Source organism: Chlamydotis macqueenii, chromosome 19 (assembly GCF_036417535.1).
Source record: "Chlamydotis macqueenii isolate bChlMac1 chromosome 19, bChlMac1.mat, whole genome shotgun sequence".
Classification (NCBI taxonomy): domain Eukaryota; kingdom Metazoa; phylum Chordata; class Aves; order Otidiformes; family Otididae; genus Chlamydotis; species Chlamydotis macqueenii.
This window is the reverse complement of record NC_141574.1, coordinates 8,525,570-8,544,061: the sequence shown is the minus strand read 5'-3', so window position 1 is coordinate 8,544,061 and position 18,492 is coordinate 8,525,570. Positions and strand designations below refer to the sequence as shown.

The following is an 18,492-nucleotide window of genomic DNA, read 5'->3' as shown; positions in this document are numbered from 1 at the left end:
TCCTGGAGGAGCTCTGTACGACCATCTATATGACTTGTTCTTGTGACATTTTTGTGTCTGACTCGTAGTCTTGTGTGCCTTGTATAAACTGAGCTAAAGATCCCAGTTCTGAACTCTCAGGAGCTAAGTCAGATGTTAGGAAGATCGCTGCCATTTTGATGCTGTATTTACTCACTGGATGTTAGATTTCCTTCTGGAAATCTAGGCTATCCTAAGACATTTGAAGATGAGCTGGCCTGTTGCAAGGTTCTCAAAATCTAATCCCTTGAGTCTCTGGCTTGGTTTAAATTGCACTTCAAGAGTTTCTGGTGTGTGGCAGGTACAGAGAGCTCTTCTCATTTGGTACTCTACATCCCCAAGAAAACACTGATTTAATTAGTGGTTGTTGCAGCTTTGAGGTGAACTTTTTATGTTGCTTCTAATGAACTTGAAGCTAAAATGTCAGTAGTCCTGAGAACTGAGCTGTCAGCTTGTGTCTGTCATTGGCACTAGCGGTACAGGACAGAGAAAATCGGATATGCTTAAGCTTCAGTATTTCAACATGGCAAACCCCACTAACCTAAACAGTGAGGGGGGAGCCGCATTCTTTGCTATGCTTAATCTCTGTGTTTTGTTAAACAAGCATTCCTGCCAGAACTTTATTGGACAGAACAATAGTGACCAGCTGGGCAAGTGACCCTGGCTTTTCTGGTCGGCAGAGGAATTCGGCATCTGAGGAGTTCAGATTCTCATGTGCAGCTTAAAGTGATCTGGATTTAGTTGCTTTTAATTATCAGCTGGCTGATTCATAAGGCTTTGTTTTCTACCCTATTTCCCAAGAAAAAGACCATTCCCTGAAATGCTCAGTGTAGAGCAGCACAAAGTCTGGGAATGGAGACTTGCAAGTTTTCTCTCTTTTCTTTCCCCTAAATAAAATGGGAATAGTAATACTTCCCTTCATGTAAGGGAAGGCTTTGGGGAATATTTCATGAGGGTGTGGTTAGATTTTAGAGGGAAAGCTGTGAAATCCAAAGTATTGTATATGAGTACATGCAGAAGTTTTATTATAAATCTATAAATGATAATACTTGGCATTTTTATAAACTTCCACTCTTGCAGAATAGAGCTCATTGTGCTCCCTGTTCAATGCACCTCTCTGAGCCTGGATGACTGAAATCAGTCTTTGGGAGTTAGTCTTTGCCTGATCTTTGCAGAGGAGGATTTAGTTTGGAGGGCAGGCTGACAGGGAGGAGAGGGAGGCGCTCAGCATGGCGGGCTGGACTGAACAGCAGCAGAGGGTTGCGTGATGGCACAGGCTGTGGTGCTTTCCCTTCCCCAGCTGCAGTGAAAGGTTTGTGGCAGGCTGAATGTGTAACGTACCCATAGAAGGAGCGCTGACCCCAAAAATGCCTTCAACAACTGCTACCAAACAGTCCCAGCCTTTGAGCAAGGGCAGGTCTGGGCTGTGATGCTGCACGCTTTCTCCACTCCCATGTAGCATCTGATGTGTAGCTGAGGACAGAAAGGCAAATTGGCTCTGTAGGATGTTACAGCGCTTGGCTTAATGCTGCTGTAAATCAGCGTAACCTGCAGCAAAATGGATCGTCTCCCTGCAGTGTATTTCGGGATACAGCGCTGAGCCAAGTGGTTTAAACTATCGCACAGTAAAATGCTGTCTCTTGGGCCACTGTTACTGGAAGTCACTAATGTATATCACAAATGATACAAAAACTTTGGATTGCAAAGTTGTAGGAATTCTTAGGCTGTAGGCCTGTGGATACGCTTTGAATGGGTGTGCATTGTAAGCAGAAATAATATCCCATTTTGCCAAGCACCAGAAAAATACTTGAGTCCTGATAGTGTAATTAAGTTTGCTAAAACCCTTTCAAGACCTCTGCAACCAAACCCATTGGAAATTTATTGCAAGGACTGCAGCAACATATTCATTTTCTTGGGTAATGTCCTTTGAAACAAGCTCTCTAATTATGTCTGTCAGGCCTTGCCAAGTGGTTATTGGCTTCTGAACTAGAAGGTCTTCAAAGCAGCTTCTACAAATGACTATAGAATTTTGCTGAAAGTAAACTTTGAGTTCCCAGGAACGTTTTTGGAAAAGTTGCTGCATAACCTTTAGGAAGGTAAGGGTGAAGCTCTGTCTGTGCTGAGTGGGAAGAGAGAGGAGAGGGAGGAATTCGGAAGTGATAGGAATCGTCACAACTTGTCTCTTGAGCTGAATGCAGCTAGAAACCAGCCTGGCTTGTATTGGACACTTCAGCTGGTGTCTTGGTTGAGCCCGGGAGTCGCCTTGTGCTACCTGCATCTGGGTTATCGATTTGTATCTGAGCATCTCTGGCCCGTGGAGGCAAGGCTTACTTTGCAGGGCACCTCCAGGAGCTCTGATGTGTATGGTTCTGTTTTAGTTTTTTGTTTCTTTAAAAAAAAACACAAACCCTCAAACCCCAAGAAACTGAAGAAAAACCCCACAAAACCCAACACCAAACCCCACGCGAGCATTTGACTGGAACTACATGCTCCCCACATGGCTTTGGGCTCTATTGCCAGGAGCAGTTGAATAAGTGAATCGGCTGTTCCCATGGACATATCAACAGCCAGGGGGACCAGGTCAGAGTTGTTGTTCTGCCACTCCCTGCTCTGTGCTCTGAGGTTCAATCAACCTTTTTGATTTGTGTATGCGAGAGTGGTTTCAACTGAAACTCGTGCCAGGTCTTTTTCTGCTGCAAGAAGTCCATGATATGAGTCTGTCACAGCCATTGAATTTGACATTTAGCACTGATGTGTTCAGTAGCTCACCAGGGTATGCCATCCCTGTATGCTTTCATAGAAATGGGCCAAGGGAGCACTCTTGTGATGGCAGCCACTGTCTTTGCTTGCGGGGTGGCTGTATTTGGCATCATCTTTTGCTAAGACACTGCATGTGATTTCTGAAAGCTGCACTGAAAGGTATAAAGGAAAACTCCCATCTGTGTGTATGGGGGAGAAAAATCACAAGCATGGTTTAGCTGTGATGTGTGAGGGCTGTTTACACACATACTTCGCAGAATAATAAACTGCAGACTGCTGCTGAGCAGCCATGTGTCACTCACAGGTTTTCTGATTTGTGTGCAGAACTGCGTGAACAGTATGCTGTTCTTCCCAAACTACAAAAAAGGTAGCAGAAATACAGAATAACTGTCACCCATCAATAGAATTCAGGTCATAGCTGCTTGTTTTAATGAAACTTGTATCTTCTGTGCTCTTCTTTGTATCGCTCTTCATCCTCTAAATGTTCTGGTTTTGGAGAAATCTGGATAAATAGAGGAGAAAAAAAGGCCGACTGTCCTTAATGGCTTCGCGTTGAATTTGCCACAAGCTTTGGCAAATAGTACGTGTCTAAAATGGGATGTGGGTTTATCTAGTGTCAGTTGCTGCTTCTTTGCATGTGTAGACTGAGACTCTTCTCGCCAATAACTGTAGACATTCCTGTTCCCAGCAGAGCTACAAGGGCTGCCTGTGAAGCCTTTGCTGTCGGAGGTGGGATCATTTCTTTGCACTCTTACCAAATTTGTGGTTAAAATGCTGTCGCAGTTTTCCACTTTGCCTTGGTGGAGACAGCTAGGTTGCCCTGCCATTTTGCATTGGCAGGTAATTTTAAACTTCAACAGCCACCAGAAAACCCCTACAAACCCCCGTCTACTGGAGTTTGCCATGCTTGTAATTCTTTACAGAACAGGGCAGGAGTTTTTCTGACCAAATGTCTGTATCTCTCCTTCAGACCTCCTGCTGTCCCCTCTCTCTTGCTCAGTGCTGCTTTCTCCCCATCCGGTTTCCCACGTGTGTACTCGGGAATGTTTCAAGGCAGTGTTATCATTCCGAAGGAATCTACTGTGCGTGCACAGGCTATGGAGGGGTTTTTTCGGCTGTTATTACTTGGCCAAATCAAACCCGTTTTCCACCTGGATACCGAAATGTAGATCTACTCCCTCAAGACCATCTCCCTTCCAAATAGAGGCTTCCAAAGCACCAAGGCACTAAAGTGGTTTTTTAGATTGCTCAAGAATTTTTTAATAATAGGAAAGGTGTTAGTGTTTCTGTTCACAAGAGAAAGGCTTTCCTTTTTTTTAAGATATTTTTTTTCTCTAATGAACAAACTGGATTGCAGCAAGGTTTAAAAGGAGAATACAAATAATTGTTCTTGGCTAGAAATGAGGTATGGAGGCTGCTTCCAAAACCAGTGAAAGCTTCAGAAGATGTGTTAAAAGCAGAACCACCTTTTAAATTGAAAATAGGTAGAGTACTTTGTTTCTAGATATCTTTGCATTTTGATACCTGTCTATAGAAAGACTGTACAATGGGTTCTGTGTGACTGAAATGTATACCGTCTGCTTAAGGTGAGCTTAAAACTTGCTAAGGCAACACAGTGTTCCCTAGCAGGGGTTTGGGACTACTGTGTGCAGAAGAGCTGATGTACAGCAAATGCTGTGTAGCTTCTTTTTATGGCATTGGACCGATGCAGTCAGCAGAGGCTGGAGAACGGTGAGGAGATTGCTGGTACAGCAGATGATTGTCTGCCTGTAGCTACTGCATCCAAGCTGTGTTACACTCACATGGAGCTTTGGACGACCCTTCCGCTTTGTGCAGAGGAAGCACTTTGAAAGGGTTCGTGCCTGGCAACTGGGAAGTGGTTTAGGGCAATTTGTTACTGCATTTAGATGGGCCCTGGGAATGACTGGCTTGAGAGGGAGGCAAGGAAGGGAAAGATGTGATCACCTAACCACTTGTGGGTGTGGATGTGTGTTTGTAAAGGGTATTGCTAGTCTTCTCTACTAAAGATGATTTTTGAGATTATTTTGAGAGTTTAGGCTGTGCAAGTAGGAATTTATTAACCTTAAAGCTATTGAAGCATCCTCCCACCTTAGCTCACTGTCTCCGACCTCTCTCCAAACATGCACTGGAATCAAAACTGACCATTGTAAAGGGCAAACCCAGCCCTCTGATCACACAACAGATCTCAGTTTTGATGTTCCTACATCCCTACACACGAAACTCCCATGGGTGTGACTGGAACAATAGGATTATTTTCCAAATTATTTTTTATTGTAGTAACGCCCAGGACAGCCTTGTGCCAGACATGGCAGACACAGAATAAAAAGTTTTCAATTTTAAATAGCAAATTAACACACAGGCTTTGGGTTTTGTTTTTCAGACTGATTAACGCTTTGAATACCCAGGCAGAGGGGTTTTCCAAGGTTTTGTTTTTGTTGAACTGGGGCCTTGCATGGCTCATCTTGGGGATCTCGGAGCTGGGCAAGCGAAAGACAGGCTGCTTTATCTACTCCGTGCAACACACACTGGTATTCAGAATGACCTGGTACATCAGCAGAGCAGTCACTGGAGAAAAGTGCTTTGGTCCTGGAGTACTGGCATGTTGGTAGGGTAGAGCTGTGCCCCTAAAAAGTCTTCCTGGAGCATCAGTAGTAATCCAAATGCTGGCTGATGGGCACCTGAACTTCAGTTGTCTCAGGGAATGCAAGTGGCTGACCTGAAAAATAAAAAAGAGAAAAGAGGAATTGATCTCAAAGCAATATAACTAGATGGATTTGTCTAGACTGGCTGCTTATTTCCAATTGCCTCTTCTAGGACTGGAAACACTAAAGCTGTAGGGTTTTCCTGCATTTGAGGAAAGGCTCTTTAGCAGTTTCAATGAGGATGTTGTCACATCTGGCTCTTTGCATGGCAGTCACCTGATATAGAAGTGATGTGAAATAAAGCTGAGCCTGCACGCTTACTGCGACTTCACTCTAGAAGGAGGTCTCCTTGGCTCATGAAGTCTAGTTCCCAGCAATGATGGGCAACCATGTGGTAGGTAACTACTCTAGAAAGGTCTGCTGCATAGTCCCTGTATGCCAGAGCCCACAAACTCCCTTTACAAGTTGCTGAACAAACTGGAGACCTGGGCTGAATGAAATCATTGTAACATGCCACAGGAAAGGAGAAGCAGGGAGGGCGCGTGGAAGCCAAGTGTTGCTTGTTCTGAGTTCTGTTTATCCAACACAGCTGTCTGTATAGGTATTTCCAGTTGCATCCTAACACTTGTGAATCTGAAGCCAATGCTCTGATCTGCTTTTTAATGTCTTTTTGAGCCACAGGACATTGCTCTGGGTGTCGAAATAGCTCAGGAAAACAAATTTGTATTCCCTTCTAGAGAAAAAGCAATGTTTTGTCTGTGAGATCTTATATATATCTATATATAGATATATTTAATATATATATATATTTATTTATTTATTTATTTTTAGCTATCGAAAGGGTCCCTGTCTCCAATGAGAGTAACATATCTCTACTGTTCAGCTCAAGGAAAACCTGAAACACGCGTGGTACGCGGGCAGATTAACATCAGGCAATTAATAGGAAGCAGTGACTTGTTTGTGCCATTCTATTTTTTTTTCTTTGATATGCTCAGTGCTCTCCTTTTGCCATTGCCTTTTGTTCTTGTTGTAATTTGTGGGTTTTGGTGCCAGTATAATGCTAATGAAAAACACTGCTTCATTTGGGCAAAGTCCCTGTGTTCCTGTCATGCATGTGGCTTTCATTGCTGCTGGTAGTGCTGTGAGTTTGGCAACAGAGGGCTGGATGTGAGGCACAAAGATGCACTGTTGTCTGTACAGAGCTCTAGAAACAAAAAAAAATAAATTCAGGAGCAGAGCCTGTTCGGTCTTTGTCGGCTGGCTGCTGATGCATGCAGATCCAGGCCCTGTAGGGCAAAGTACGTGATTTGAAGGAGATGCTGAAAGCCAGCAGGATTTGTCCATTTTGGAGGACTCAAATTGTGCAAAGTGTTGTTTTGTTATGCTGCAATGTAGCAAGGGGAATTGGACAACTATGGGTACTGACTTTACGGATGGTGGAGGAGACTGTAGCCACAACAGGAGTGCTGGTACGGCCCTGTTATAGGGCTGCTGACTCCTTATGCTGGATTTCTTAATGCTTTTCTCTCTGCAAAGGTTTTAAGGACAAGAAAGTCTGTGTCAGTGTCCTGTGTTTCTGCTTACAACTCCCTCTCCTGCTTATTCAAAGTCACAGTTTAGAGGTACTGACTTTGTTAAAATGTAGTTTTGTACCTCAGTGAAGATCAGGGCCACTGTCCTCAAGTGATTCTAGATCAGATCTCCAGAGGAGGACGCGTAGAAGAGTGCCAGATGTCATCTTTGAACGGTGGTGTATATTTCAGACAAATAGTTGATGTTCTAAATCCCAGCCCTATACTTTTAATCAAGGTCTCAAGGATATTTTTTTTCTTTGACCCCACCCCTCCCTTCAAGGCCAGGCTTTCTAGGAATGAGCAAACCAGTACTAAAGGATGTATTGGCAGTATGAAGGTAGGAGACTTATACAACCAGGTTATCCAGCTGTGCAGGAATGTTTAGACTCAGGTTATTCTTTTTAAAGACTCTAATTCAGGGAGCTTTTATGTTGCAAAAATTACATACTTGGTTGTAATTGTGCATGATTTCCACGCTGCATGGATATCGAATGCCAAATTCCATCAGGTCAGTCTAATTTAACAAAGATTCCATGGATATTTTTGTACGTTTCCTCTTTCCTCCCTCTGTGAACACTGGAAACCACTGTCCTCTCATTGATTGCAATAAGCTTGGGGATGGGAGCAGCAAAACAGTTCAGTGCATAGAAGAATGCCTGTAAAAGCAAAGCACTTCAAAGGAGTGAACCTCTCTTTTATTTCTAAGCACTCGGTCATGGCCTAACTTCTTTCATTTCCATGAAGAAGGTAATTATGGTTCAGGTCAACCATATTTGTTTGATTCAGTTGAAACATGCCACCAGCAAACTGAGAAGAGCTGAGTAGTGGGTATAAATTAGAGGGACTTTATGCTGGAGAAAATACTCCTCCTCTTCCCCCTTCTGCATGTATAAACAGGTGCATGTATGAACACAATTAATTTATTTCTGATGCTGCCTGCCTGCTCAACACTTTTAAAGTCCTTATCTGCCTCTGTTACATTCAGTGTTTATATTGGTGCTGATGTACAGGGTGGATCTACTGTAGAAATGAATCAAGCGTGTGTAATAGTTGAGTGCTATCGTCTTTGGAGCTCCTCCTTCATTAGTTACAGCAGTTGGAAGGTGCCCTGTGAATGGGGTGGGGGATTGGAAGAGAAGAGGAATGGTCTCATGGCTGAGGAAGCTGAATGTTGCTCTAGGGAGCTGGATTCCCTCTTTGTCTCTGAGAAAGAGCTGCACCTGTGGCTCCATACCATTTGGATGTTTTGCCTCAAGGCTTTTAATAATGCCAGTAGGGAGAGGTTTTTCCCTTAACCCCTGTAACTTCAATGGCTGCAGAAGGCTAAGGCAAAACTTTGTGCAGTTTCCTATGAACTGAAGCGAGTTCAGCCCTCGAGGTAATGCTGTTTGGAAGGTCAACCATGCACACAACAAAGCAAGCAAAGCGTAGTTAAACACGCTTGGCTGTAGAGCTTGCTTAAGATTAAAGCTGTTGTGCAGACTGAACTGTGTTTTCCTCCAAAGGTAAAGATTCCTCCTGGACTCAACTCCCTCCAGCAGTCTCCGATAATCCACTTTATGTGGGAAAACTTAAGACTGTTATTGGCAACTGAGTATTTGAAGTGCACTAAGCGCAGTATGTATTGCCCCCCGGGGAAGGGTTATGCTATTGGGAGGTACCTAGATAAATTGTCCCATCTTCCTCTGCTAGCCAGAACTTATTTTTATGGCCATTTTTTTTCAAACTCTTATAGGGTGGGGGGGGTGGGGTGTGCAGAAAGACTGGAGTTCCTTCCAATCTTTGTCTAATGAACATAGAGTGGGAGCCCTGGAACTTGTCTTGTTCCTGTTAGTGCCTCTGGCTCTCTCCTGCTTCAAATGGCTGCTGCTATCTGGCTTCAGAAACACCAGCAGTCTTCCAGTTTTACTCGTTTCCCAAAGTGAATGGGCTGTTACACAGATTTTTCTCCCTTTTTCACAGGAGTCAGGGTAACCTCTATTAGTGACTATGAAGTACTCAGTGGGATTAAGGCACGCGTAAAGCATCAATATTGACAAGAAGATTACTGTGGCTTGTCATGTTTTCTGACTTGCAAACCTCTTAAAACTTTGTAATGGAAGAACAGACTCTGCTTTGAACTGAACCTTGTCATCATAAGCTGGTGTACAGCCCCTCCCTTGTCCCTGCCAGGTGGTCTTTCATGGATTCCTTGGCAATGGTCCATCAATCTACAGACCTGAATCAGTCCATCAACTCTGAATGTTCTAATATTGTGGAGACTGCTGCTCACAAATGCATTTTGTAGCTGGCTTTTTGGATAAACTGAATGACAGCCTTGCATCCTAAAACCCAGTTACCTGAGGAGAACGCAAATATGGTCAAGAGTAGGAGAAACTTAAGCCCAGGTTAATTCTTATCTGAGCTTTCCAGTAACATGGGACGGAGCATTTCCTTTTTAGCCAAGTCATAGAATCATAGAATGGTTAGGGTTGGAAGGGACCTTCAAAGGTCATCTAGTCCAACACCCCTGCAAGGAGCAGGGACATCCCCAACTAGATCAGGTTGCTCAGAGCCTCATCCAGCCTGGCCTTGAACGCTTCCAGAGATGGGGCCTCCACCACCTTTCTGGGCAACCTGTTCCAGTGCTCTATAACCCGCATCGTAAAAAATTTTTTCCTAATTTCCAGTCTAAATCTACCCCCCTCTATTTTAAAACCATTACCCCTTGTTCTATTGCAACAGGTCCTACTAAACAGTCTCTCCCCATCTTTCTTGTAGGCCCCCTTGAGGTACTGGAAGACTGCTATCAGGGCTCCCCGGAGCCTCCTCTTCTCCAGGCTGAACAGCCCCAACTCTCTCAGCCTGTCCTCATAAGAGAGGTGCTCCAGCCCTCTTATCATCTTCGTGGCCCTCCTCTGGACCTTCTCCAACTGGTCCATGTCCTTCTCCAGAACTGGACACAGTACTCCAGGTGGGGTCTCATCAGGTCAGAGTAGAGGGGGAGAATCACCTCCCTCGACCTGCTGGCCACGCTCCTCTTGATGCAGCCCAGGATGCGGTTGGCCTTCTGGGCCGCAAGGGCGCATTGCCGGCTCATGTTGAGCTTCTCATCCACCAGCACTCCCAAGTCCTTCTCCTCAGGGCTGCTCTCAATCCATTCCCTGCCCAGCCTGTATTTGTGCCTGGGATTGCCATGACCCAGGTGCAGGACCTTGCACTTTGCCTGGTTGAACTTCATGAGGTTGGCACGGGCCCACCTCGCCTGTCATGGTCCCTCTGGATGGCTTCTCTCCCTTCCAGCGTGTCAACGGCACCACACAACTTGGTGTCATCAGCGAACATGCTGAGGGTGCACTCTATCCCACTGTCCATGTTGCCGACAGAGATGTTGAACAGGGCCAGGCCCAGCACGGACCCGTGAGGGATGCCACTCGTGACTGGTCTCCACATGGACATTGAGCCGTTGACCACCACTCTCTGAGTGCGGCCATCCAGCCAACTCCTTATCCACCGAGTGGTCCATCCATCAAACCCATGTCTCCCTAGTTTAGAGAGAAGGATGTCGTGCGGGACAGTGTCAAAAGCTTTGCACAAGTCCAGGTAGATGATGTCAGTTGCTTGTCCCTTGTCCACCGATGCTGTCACCCCGTCATAGAAGGCCACCAAATTGGTCAGGCACGATCTGCAGTCACAGCAGTAAAGAGTAATCTGGTCACAGCCGATGGAATTAGCTGGTAAACTTGATCCTGATGAGAGTCAAAGCACCCTCGGGGAGGTGTGTATGTGTGGATAAGAAGGGAATAATGTAGTTATGTAGGACTGGATGGCTCAGGAAGAGATAGCCAAGAGAGCCTGGCAGTCTTTGAATCTGGGTTTCTTGGCATGCAGAGGGCAACTTCTGCGTCTAGCCTCAGTGGAGTGTGTAAGTAACCCCTCCTAACGATGGACCCTGCACACAATGTATGATTGCTGTTCTGGCAAAGCAAGTGGGACGCTGTACTATTTACACAGAGAAAAGGGAACAGTTTGCTTTTGTTGAGTTGGAAAGACAACTTTTTCCCAGTGAAAGTCGGTGACTTTCTGATTTTACTGAAATTCTTCTCTAGGATTGCAGGGAAATTGATAGCTCCAGTGAAAAATGTTATGAGGAAACTTGGGGAAATCTATCTAGCTATCAAAACACTCCTACTGTTTTCTGTGCCCTAAATGTTGATCTCTGCTAAGTATAACACACAGTGTGTTATCCTTATGGAAACAAAAAGATAATTCAGTGCAGTTGTTTACACAGCACAAAGCTTTAGGGCAAATCACAAGCATCAGAAATGCCAACCTTATTGAGAGACTTCTGTGAGTTTTATTGTGAGTGGGGAGGGTCGGTTCATGCCCAAATGCGTGGAACAGGTGGTGATGAAACAATCCTGCTTGTGAAGTCTTTGTTTGTTTGTTTTGTTCCCCCTCAAAAGACTTTACTTGCTTCTGTCTTGGCCAGTGAAGTCTTGATGATTTGAGCTTTTCTGTTAGACTCTATGGCATATGCTTTCATCAGAAGAACTAAAACCACACTAAATCTCCATTTAACTTAGCTCTACAGCAGCATAAATGGCTTTGCTCAGAGTTTAACTTGTTGGATTGTGCCTGCTGAAAGCCTACTGTTTTACACTGGTAGGAGCATGGTGTGCTCCTATGGCCGCGGGTGTCAGGAGTTGCAGCCATGTCCTTCACGCCAGCAAGTGTATCGGCCAGAAGGTCCTGTGTCAGGTAGGTGTTGCCTGCTGTAGGCCTGTCCTTAAGAGCATGGCAGCAAGTCAGTTTTGTGTGTGGAGCTGAACTGTCATGCCACTGAAAAAAAAGTGATTAGGCAAGAATGTAGCTGCTTTCATTTTCAAATTGCATGCTCCTGATTAAACAGGCTACTTGCTGAGTCCTGATCAGTTCAGCCCACTGGTTTCTGACATGTAGTTTGTGATCACTTGGCCAGTGAAGTGAAGCCTACTGTAACAGCCAGTTGGCTTTTCTCTTGTAAACCCCCTCGAAGGTCCTCCAGGGACCCCCAGGAGTCTGCAAAACTTGGATAAAAGCCAGCAGTTTGGACTAGGAAAGAAGCAAATGTTGCTTTTGGGGATGGCTCTCTGAGTTTGTGGTGGTGTGAGCCTCTCTAAGCAGTTACAGGGAGTGAATGGGTGGAGAACATCCCTTACACACCCCATGAGTGGTGGGCTTGGGAAACAATACAGTGCACATCTGAATGGTGAGAAGGAGAGATGAGGAAGCTTGCTGTGTCTGTCATTGTCTTCCTGTCTGTGAAATTATTGCTCTAAGATAATTCAGTTATGCTAGCCAGGAATTCAGCTTTGATATGTGAGTATATGGCTCTTCTGGAACTGACAGTATTGTACCTCGAGTACTTGTTACCTTACACTTCTCCACCCTCTGCAGTCCCTTTTCCCTCTTGCTGTAGGATTACATGCTGTACAGACATCCGGAATCTCCAGGGGATGAACTGTGCATCTGAATAAGGCTTCTGATGAGGTGTGCAACAGGTTCAGAAAGCTGGCAAGGTGCAGAATAGGGCTTCCTTCCTGCAAGCAAGGAAACTATTAGCAATAACAAACTATTGGATTTGTTGCTCTAATTAGCCTGAAATGTCCACAGTAACATCCTGAACCTACACAGTAAATATGATTGGATATCTGGTGGCATCAACACTTGGATTCCCTCTGGAACCACATGTTGTCAGCTGTGATCAAGACATGAGATCTTGGTTTGTAGCCCTGGCCTGAAACTGTCTAAATCAATAGCTTGCTGGCCATGGTCTGCAGATCCTCAGTTGTCCATGAAAACCTTTCAAGAATTAAATAGGATGGGAGAGGAAGGCGTCTCTCTGGAAACAACTGGGGAAAATGGACCAAGTGAGACTTGCTTCTCTAAGCAAAGCAGTGGAAGACCATTTGCACAAGCTGCCGCGGGGCATCGTGCTAAATATGCTGGTGATGAGCATGCATGAGATCCGACAGACTCAGCCCTAAAGGAGCTGCTATTTGGATCATTTTGTTTGGTTGGAATATTATTTTTGAATAAGCAGCAATATATTCTCTGCCATCCTGGATGCAAGCCAGTAAAAGTCCTAAACCTTTCTTGCTAGCATCTGTATATAATATAAAGGGTCATTTATAATCTCTGTAAGCCATGATGGGGCCTTTCGTCACTTTGCCTGAAGCCTGCTTGCGTTCTGGAGGCTGTTCTTGCTGACTTTTGGCTTGCAAAGAGAAATCTTGGGGTGGTTTTGTCTCTCTGTAGTCACTGCGCTATTATATCTGCAGTGAGTCTAAAGCTATATGTCCCAATGCATTTTATGATCAGCTGCATTCCTGTCTGTGTCTCACCTGCTTCTATATCGCAGTAAAAAACACTTGAAAGTTGCATTTGTAGGGAAGTTATGCTATTTATAGGAAGTTAAGTGTGATGTTTTGCAAATAGGAATGTACCTTTTGCTCCTGGGTGGGTACCTTTTTAACCAAACTCTTCCTTCTGTTGGTAAATAGAGAAGCTGGAGAAATCTGCGTTCATGTTGGATTATCTGAGTATCTGTGGAGTCAGTCTCTTTTCTCCCTCATGATCCATGCTGTGGTGGTTCTGCTTTAGAGAAGACCCTGAGAGTGCTGAGGTGACAAGTGTTGTGGTACCTTCACTGTTACTGCACTCTCGGTGCTTCTGCTGAGGAAGGTGGAAGATTGTCCCTAGATCTGAGCAAAGTATCTGTTAGTTTTGCCATGGGCTGTCAGTCCTGTTCAGCCTGGCAATGCCAGGCGATGGCTTCAGGCGATGAAAGCAATGCATGGAGAGCCTTAAGGCTTTCTTCCTTTCATAATGGGTCCCTGAGCAGAACATCTGAAGAAATGAACCTGGGAAAGTGTTGGGTTTTTCCTCCTACCAATATGCAGGCTTCTGTCTGTGCACTCTAGTGTGGGAGCAGCCTCACCTCAACCGCTGCAGAAGGCTGTCACCAGATGATAACAAGGTCTGTCCAGCGTGTCTCGCTTCCAAGAAAGGCTTTTCCAAGGCAGAAATGACAACTTGGCTGCCAAATTCTTTGAACTTGTGAGGGGATAAGTGTACCTGAACAGCTTATTCCAAGGACCTGGTAGAGCAAAGGTGGAAGACACTTACTTGGACAACAGCAGTTTTAAACTCATTTGGAAAGAAAATCTGTGTATGTACCCACTGGATGAAAGCCCTGTCAAAATCAACTTTGTAGGTAGCTTAAATAATCAATCTTTTTTTTTTTTTGCAGTTTTTGACATAGGCAGCCTGCACCATGCCACCTGTTTAGCTCCAGATCCATAAATGTAAAGCTAGACTCCCAAGATCATTGAAAATAATCCTTGAAGGAGCACGATGACATGAAATCTGTGTCTGTGCAAGGGCAAGCTAAAGAGAATAACAGTTAAAATTGCAATTTGGAGCTGCCATTATACATTAACCAGAACAGAGGCTGCCAGATTCCCTCTGGCAGTTGTAGCGTCTGCCTCCAACACCTGCCTCTCTCCTCTGCATTGTGCTGGGGTGTGCAGTGGTGTTTGTTCACCTTCCCACCTCATTTCCCTTCAGGAATATGGAACGCTCTAGTTTCAGCATCAGATAGGGAGAGTTTTGCTCAGAGTGCAGTTGAATTTTATCGGACACAGAAGTGCTTTGTTTGTACTCAAAGGGGGATGTGTTGTCTGAAGCCCACAAAATCAGAGTGAGCTAACTGGTGTAGGATAATCCAGCTCCACACCATGGAAACAGTACTTCTTCCCAGATGACTCTGATGGGAGAAGACCAGAAGGACACACATGCAAGCTGCGTAACAGTTAAAGCATAGCATATGTAAATAAATATCCGATTTATTTGGATTTCACTGACAAGCCAGGAAAACTGTTTTCACATGAAAGAAGACACTCGAGTCCTCAATAATTATGTTCTGTTTTAAAATGTTGAGTAACTTTATTCTGAATTTGTTAGTATTAATGTCCATTCATGCTCTGTTATGTGTTGACAGTGTGCATACTACAGCTTCATTCCTCTCCTGTGGTGGGACCAATTCCTTTCCTCGTTGCATGTTAATCAGTTTTGTTTTTCATAATCTTAGGACATGCGCTTCTCTCAGGTATCCTGTCATGTTCTGTACGTGTGCAGTTGGTTTTGCCTGACGTGAAATACTTCTGTCCTGAGGCTAGTGCAGAAATTGTTGTATTGTCCTTCCAAAGGCTGTAAGCACTGTGCTGAAGACTTGCTAAAGGTAAATCATACAGAGCTGTGGTTTCCCCAGCCCCTCTCGTACTTGCCCTTTCTCCTGGCTGCTTTTCCTTCCATGCTCAACTGGCTGTTCCCATGGCATGAGGAGATGTTATCCAGCAATACCCGTCTGAACGAACCCCGTGACTAAGCCTTGGAGAGATGAAACGGATGGAGCCGTTAAGCCTGTTAAAGAATCTGCTGACGTCGTGTGATCTGGAGCTTCATTAATCTTTTCCCTCTCTGTTTCATTCTTAGGTTCTATGATGTAGATGTTAATAGAAACATTTGGGTACTAGGGTGTCTGATCCCTATATATACACCACAGATCCTCAATAAATCTAAGAGAAGTGGTTCTCTAAGACCTCCCTGCCTGCCTGGGGGTCACCTGAGATGGGATTGTAGTGTCCATGCTTCCTCCACATGAGGAATTGCAAGTGGGTTTACAGTGAGCAGGAGCAGCGTTTTCACTGGAAAAATTGAACTGCCATGGGGAAAGGTGGGTTGGGGGAGGAGGAGGGGATGTGCAGGTGCCTGTTGACATTCTGCAAGTAGTTTGATTTTTGCTATGCAAGGCTGGGGAGCCACTGCAATACTTGGAGAAGGGATCAACTGTACCGGGGGCTCTGGATGGATGTGGAGCAGGACTCTTCTGCGTGTGCAGGGAATGCTTACACAAGCAACTTACGTGTGTTGGAGCACAAGCTGGTATCTCCACCTCCCATTAGTGACCCTGGTTCTGATCCCCAGTCAGTGTGAAAGTGGCTCTCAAACCTGTTAACTACTCTGAGGTACAAAAGAAGAAATGTGAACCAGTATTTGGCAAATATGAATGATGCTTGCAAGGGGAAAACAAAAGTATCCTTCTCTTCCCTCCTTGAGCATGACCCTGGAACCTAAAATTGTATTTTTCAGAGAAGATAGAAAGGATCTATGGGTCCTGATTCCCAGTGCTTGACACCGCAGTTCCTGCCTTCTCATATTCCTTATGATGAGGAGGTCTCTCTCACTCTTGTCTTCTTACGAGACAGCAGAAGACCCTAGTCTGTCCCTCCCTCCCCTGCATTTTCTCTTGCTGATTTTTAGACTGTAACCTCACCAGGACAGTGATATGACTTGTTCAGCACGCAGCTTGTTTGAGCCCTGCTGACAATGAGCTCCTCCACACCAAAAAGCAGAATTTTCCTACTCAATGTTGTTCAGAATGGTAGGAAGCTGGGGAATTATACCATAATGAGCAGGATGAAATTAAGACCAGTACAATGGGAACTATCAGAGGATTTGGAACACTTTTTTCTATTTTTTTTTTTTTCCTAAATTCCTATTGTTTATGATAACTAACAGAACTAAATGATGTACTATAAAAGTCCGGCCCCTGAGGACCAAGCAAGAGGTGTTACTGGATCTGTTGTGGTTCAGGTTGGCAAAAGCAGGGAATCTTTCTACAGCTATTGGGTGGAGTGAGAAATGAAATTATGCTAGCTATGGCTGGCAGAAGAAAAAAAAACAACCCACCCCTAGACACTTGGTCTGTTTTTACTGCAGTCTGATATATATTGGTTCAACTTTCTATCTTATTGGGGCTGACAGTGTCCTCTTTCTCTGCAGGCATTGGTGTCACTACACGGTTACACGGACAGTTTCCTGCCAAGTGCAGAATGGGTCAGAAACGGTGATCCAGCGAGTTTATCAGAGCTGCCGGTGGCCAGGACCTTGTGCCAACTTAGTGAGGTAAAAATCTTCATGTCTCATGTTGCCCAAGTTTTCCTGCACTTCTCATTAAATTGCTTAGCTTTTAAGTACTGCATAGAGGGTTGAGATCAATGGGTGAGATGCTGATATCCTTCTTCATGATGGTGGAACTAAAGCATGCCACTGGCATTAGCTGCAGAGTACTTACACGTGAAGGTAAGTGCAGTATTAGGGACAAGCTACATGAAACACTTTTAGCTTGGGTTGTAATGCTAGTTTGTACTTCTCAGCACAGGAGTCTGCTGCTAGTCAGGCATGAAGCTAAATAAACAAAGTCCAACAGAGTGCAGTGTGACTGAACAGGGCTAGCAAGGATGCTCGGCCGGTGGCACGATGTGGCTTGTTGGTAGAGTCCTCGTACTTGGATCTTTAATGCTGATATTGATCACATGCACCAGAAAACTTTGATCAAATTCTTTGCAGCTGGTGATGGACAAAGGTAATGTGCTCTGTACCTCAGAGTGGAATTTCCTTACAGCACCTCTTACTCTGCATTTCAGTATCCATTAGAGACATGCATGAAAGCACAGTGTCCCCTCTCCCCAGATGAGAAGCAAAGCTTAGAGACAGTGACTTCTCAAAAACTTGCCCTGAGCCTGCTGTTAGCCTGCTTTGCCTTTCAATCATTTACAGTCTCAGGACCCACCTTAATCTAAGGAAAAAAAAAGTGTGAAATAGCTATCCCCAGCTACCACTTTTCAGTGTGCGAAGTATCTTTGTGTTGTTGAGCCTTTGCACTCTCTAGAAGACATTTTCAGAGCAGAATAGTGTCACACACCCATCTGGGAATTGGCGTAAAATGCTATTGTGCTCTAAATTTACACCTAGCTTCCAGAACAATTTCCCATGTAGACAAGCCCATAATTTAGCTCCCAAAGCTGAGTAATTTTATTGCTATTGTTACCATTCACCCACAGGGCACTGATTAAGGTCCTCCTCTAGTTGATAACCCAACCAGAATATGGTTGAAACGCCCACTTGAAAACCCAGAGATTCACCTTCCCAATCTGTTCTTGTGACTCTTTGTCTGGAATTCACATTTTCCATGTGGCAGTTACCACAGTTTGTTCTCCAGTTTCTACTTGGCCACTGGTCAGTCTAAGTTTTTTTGCTTGTAATATATCTGCTTTGGTGTCTCTTTGGTCTTGTTTTATGCAAAACTGTGGTTGAAGCACTTAATATTTTACACTGTTGTGGCTAAACTCCTGTTGAAGCTTTTTAATTTCCCAGACTTTTCATGCACATAACCGTCATAAGAAACTTGTGAGCTTTCACCTTGTTTCCTAAACTCGCCAAGAATCTTGCTTATTTTTCCTTGTTAACGTAACTGTAGTTTCATAAGTACCAAACAATTGATTGTGTTACTGGTAAAAATTATTTTTGTGGGCTCCTGCTGTTACTCATATACATTGATTCTTACATTGTTAACCCAGAGCCTTTAGGAGCAGTGCGTGCTGTTGTGACAT

The 18,492-nt window shown here is 44.5% G+C and overlaps 1 protein-coding gene across 6 annotated transcripts in view; it reads left to right on the top strand.

Annotated features, from left to right (window-relative positions):
• Positions 1-18,492, top strand: part of COL26A1 (collagen type XXVI alpha 1 chain) — a 174,344-nt gene that overhangs the window by 8,305 nt on the left and 147,547 nt on the right. For all 6 annotated transcript variants that reach the window (XM_086763036.1, XM_086763032.1, XM_086763034.1 and 3 more), the window contains exon 2: positions 16,883-17,005. In XM_086763036.1, the coding sequence (XP_086619162.1) occupies positions 16,883-17,005 (123 nt within the window). The remainder of the gene's footprint in view (positions 1-16,882; positions 17,006-18,492) is intronic.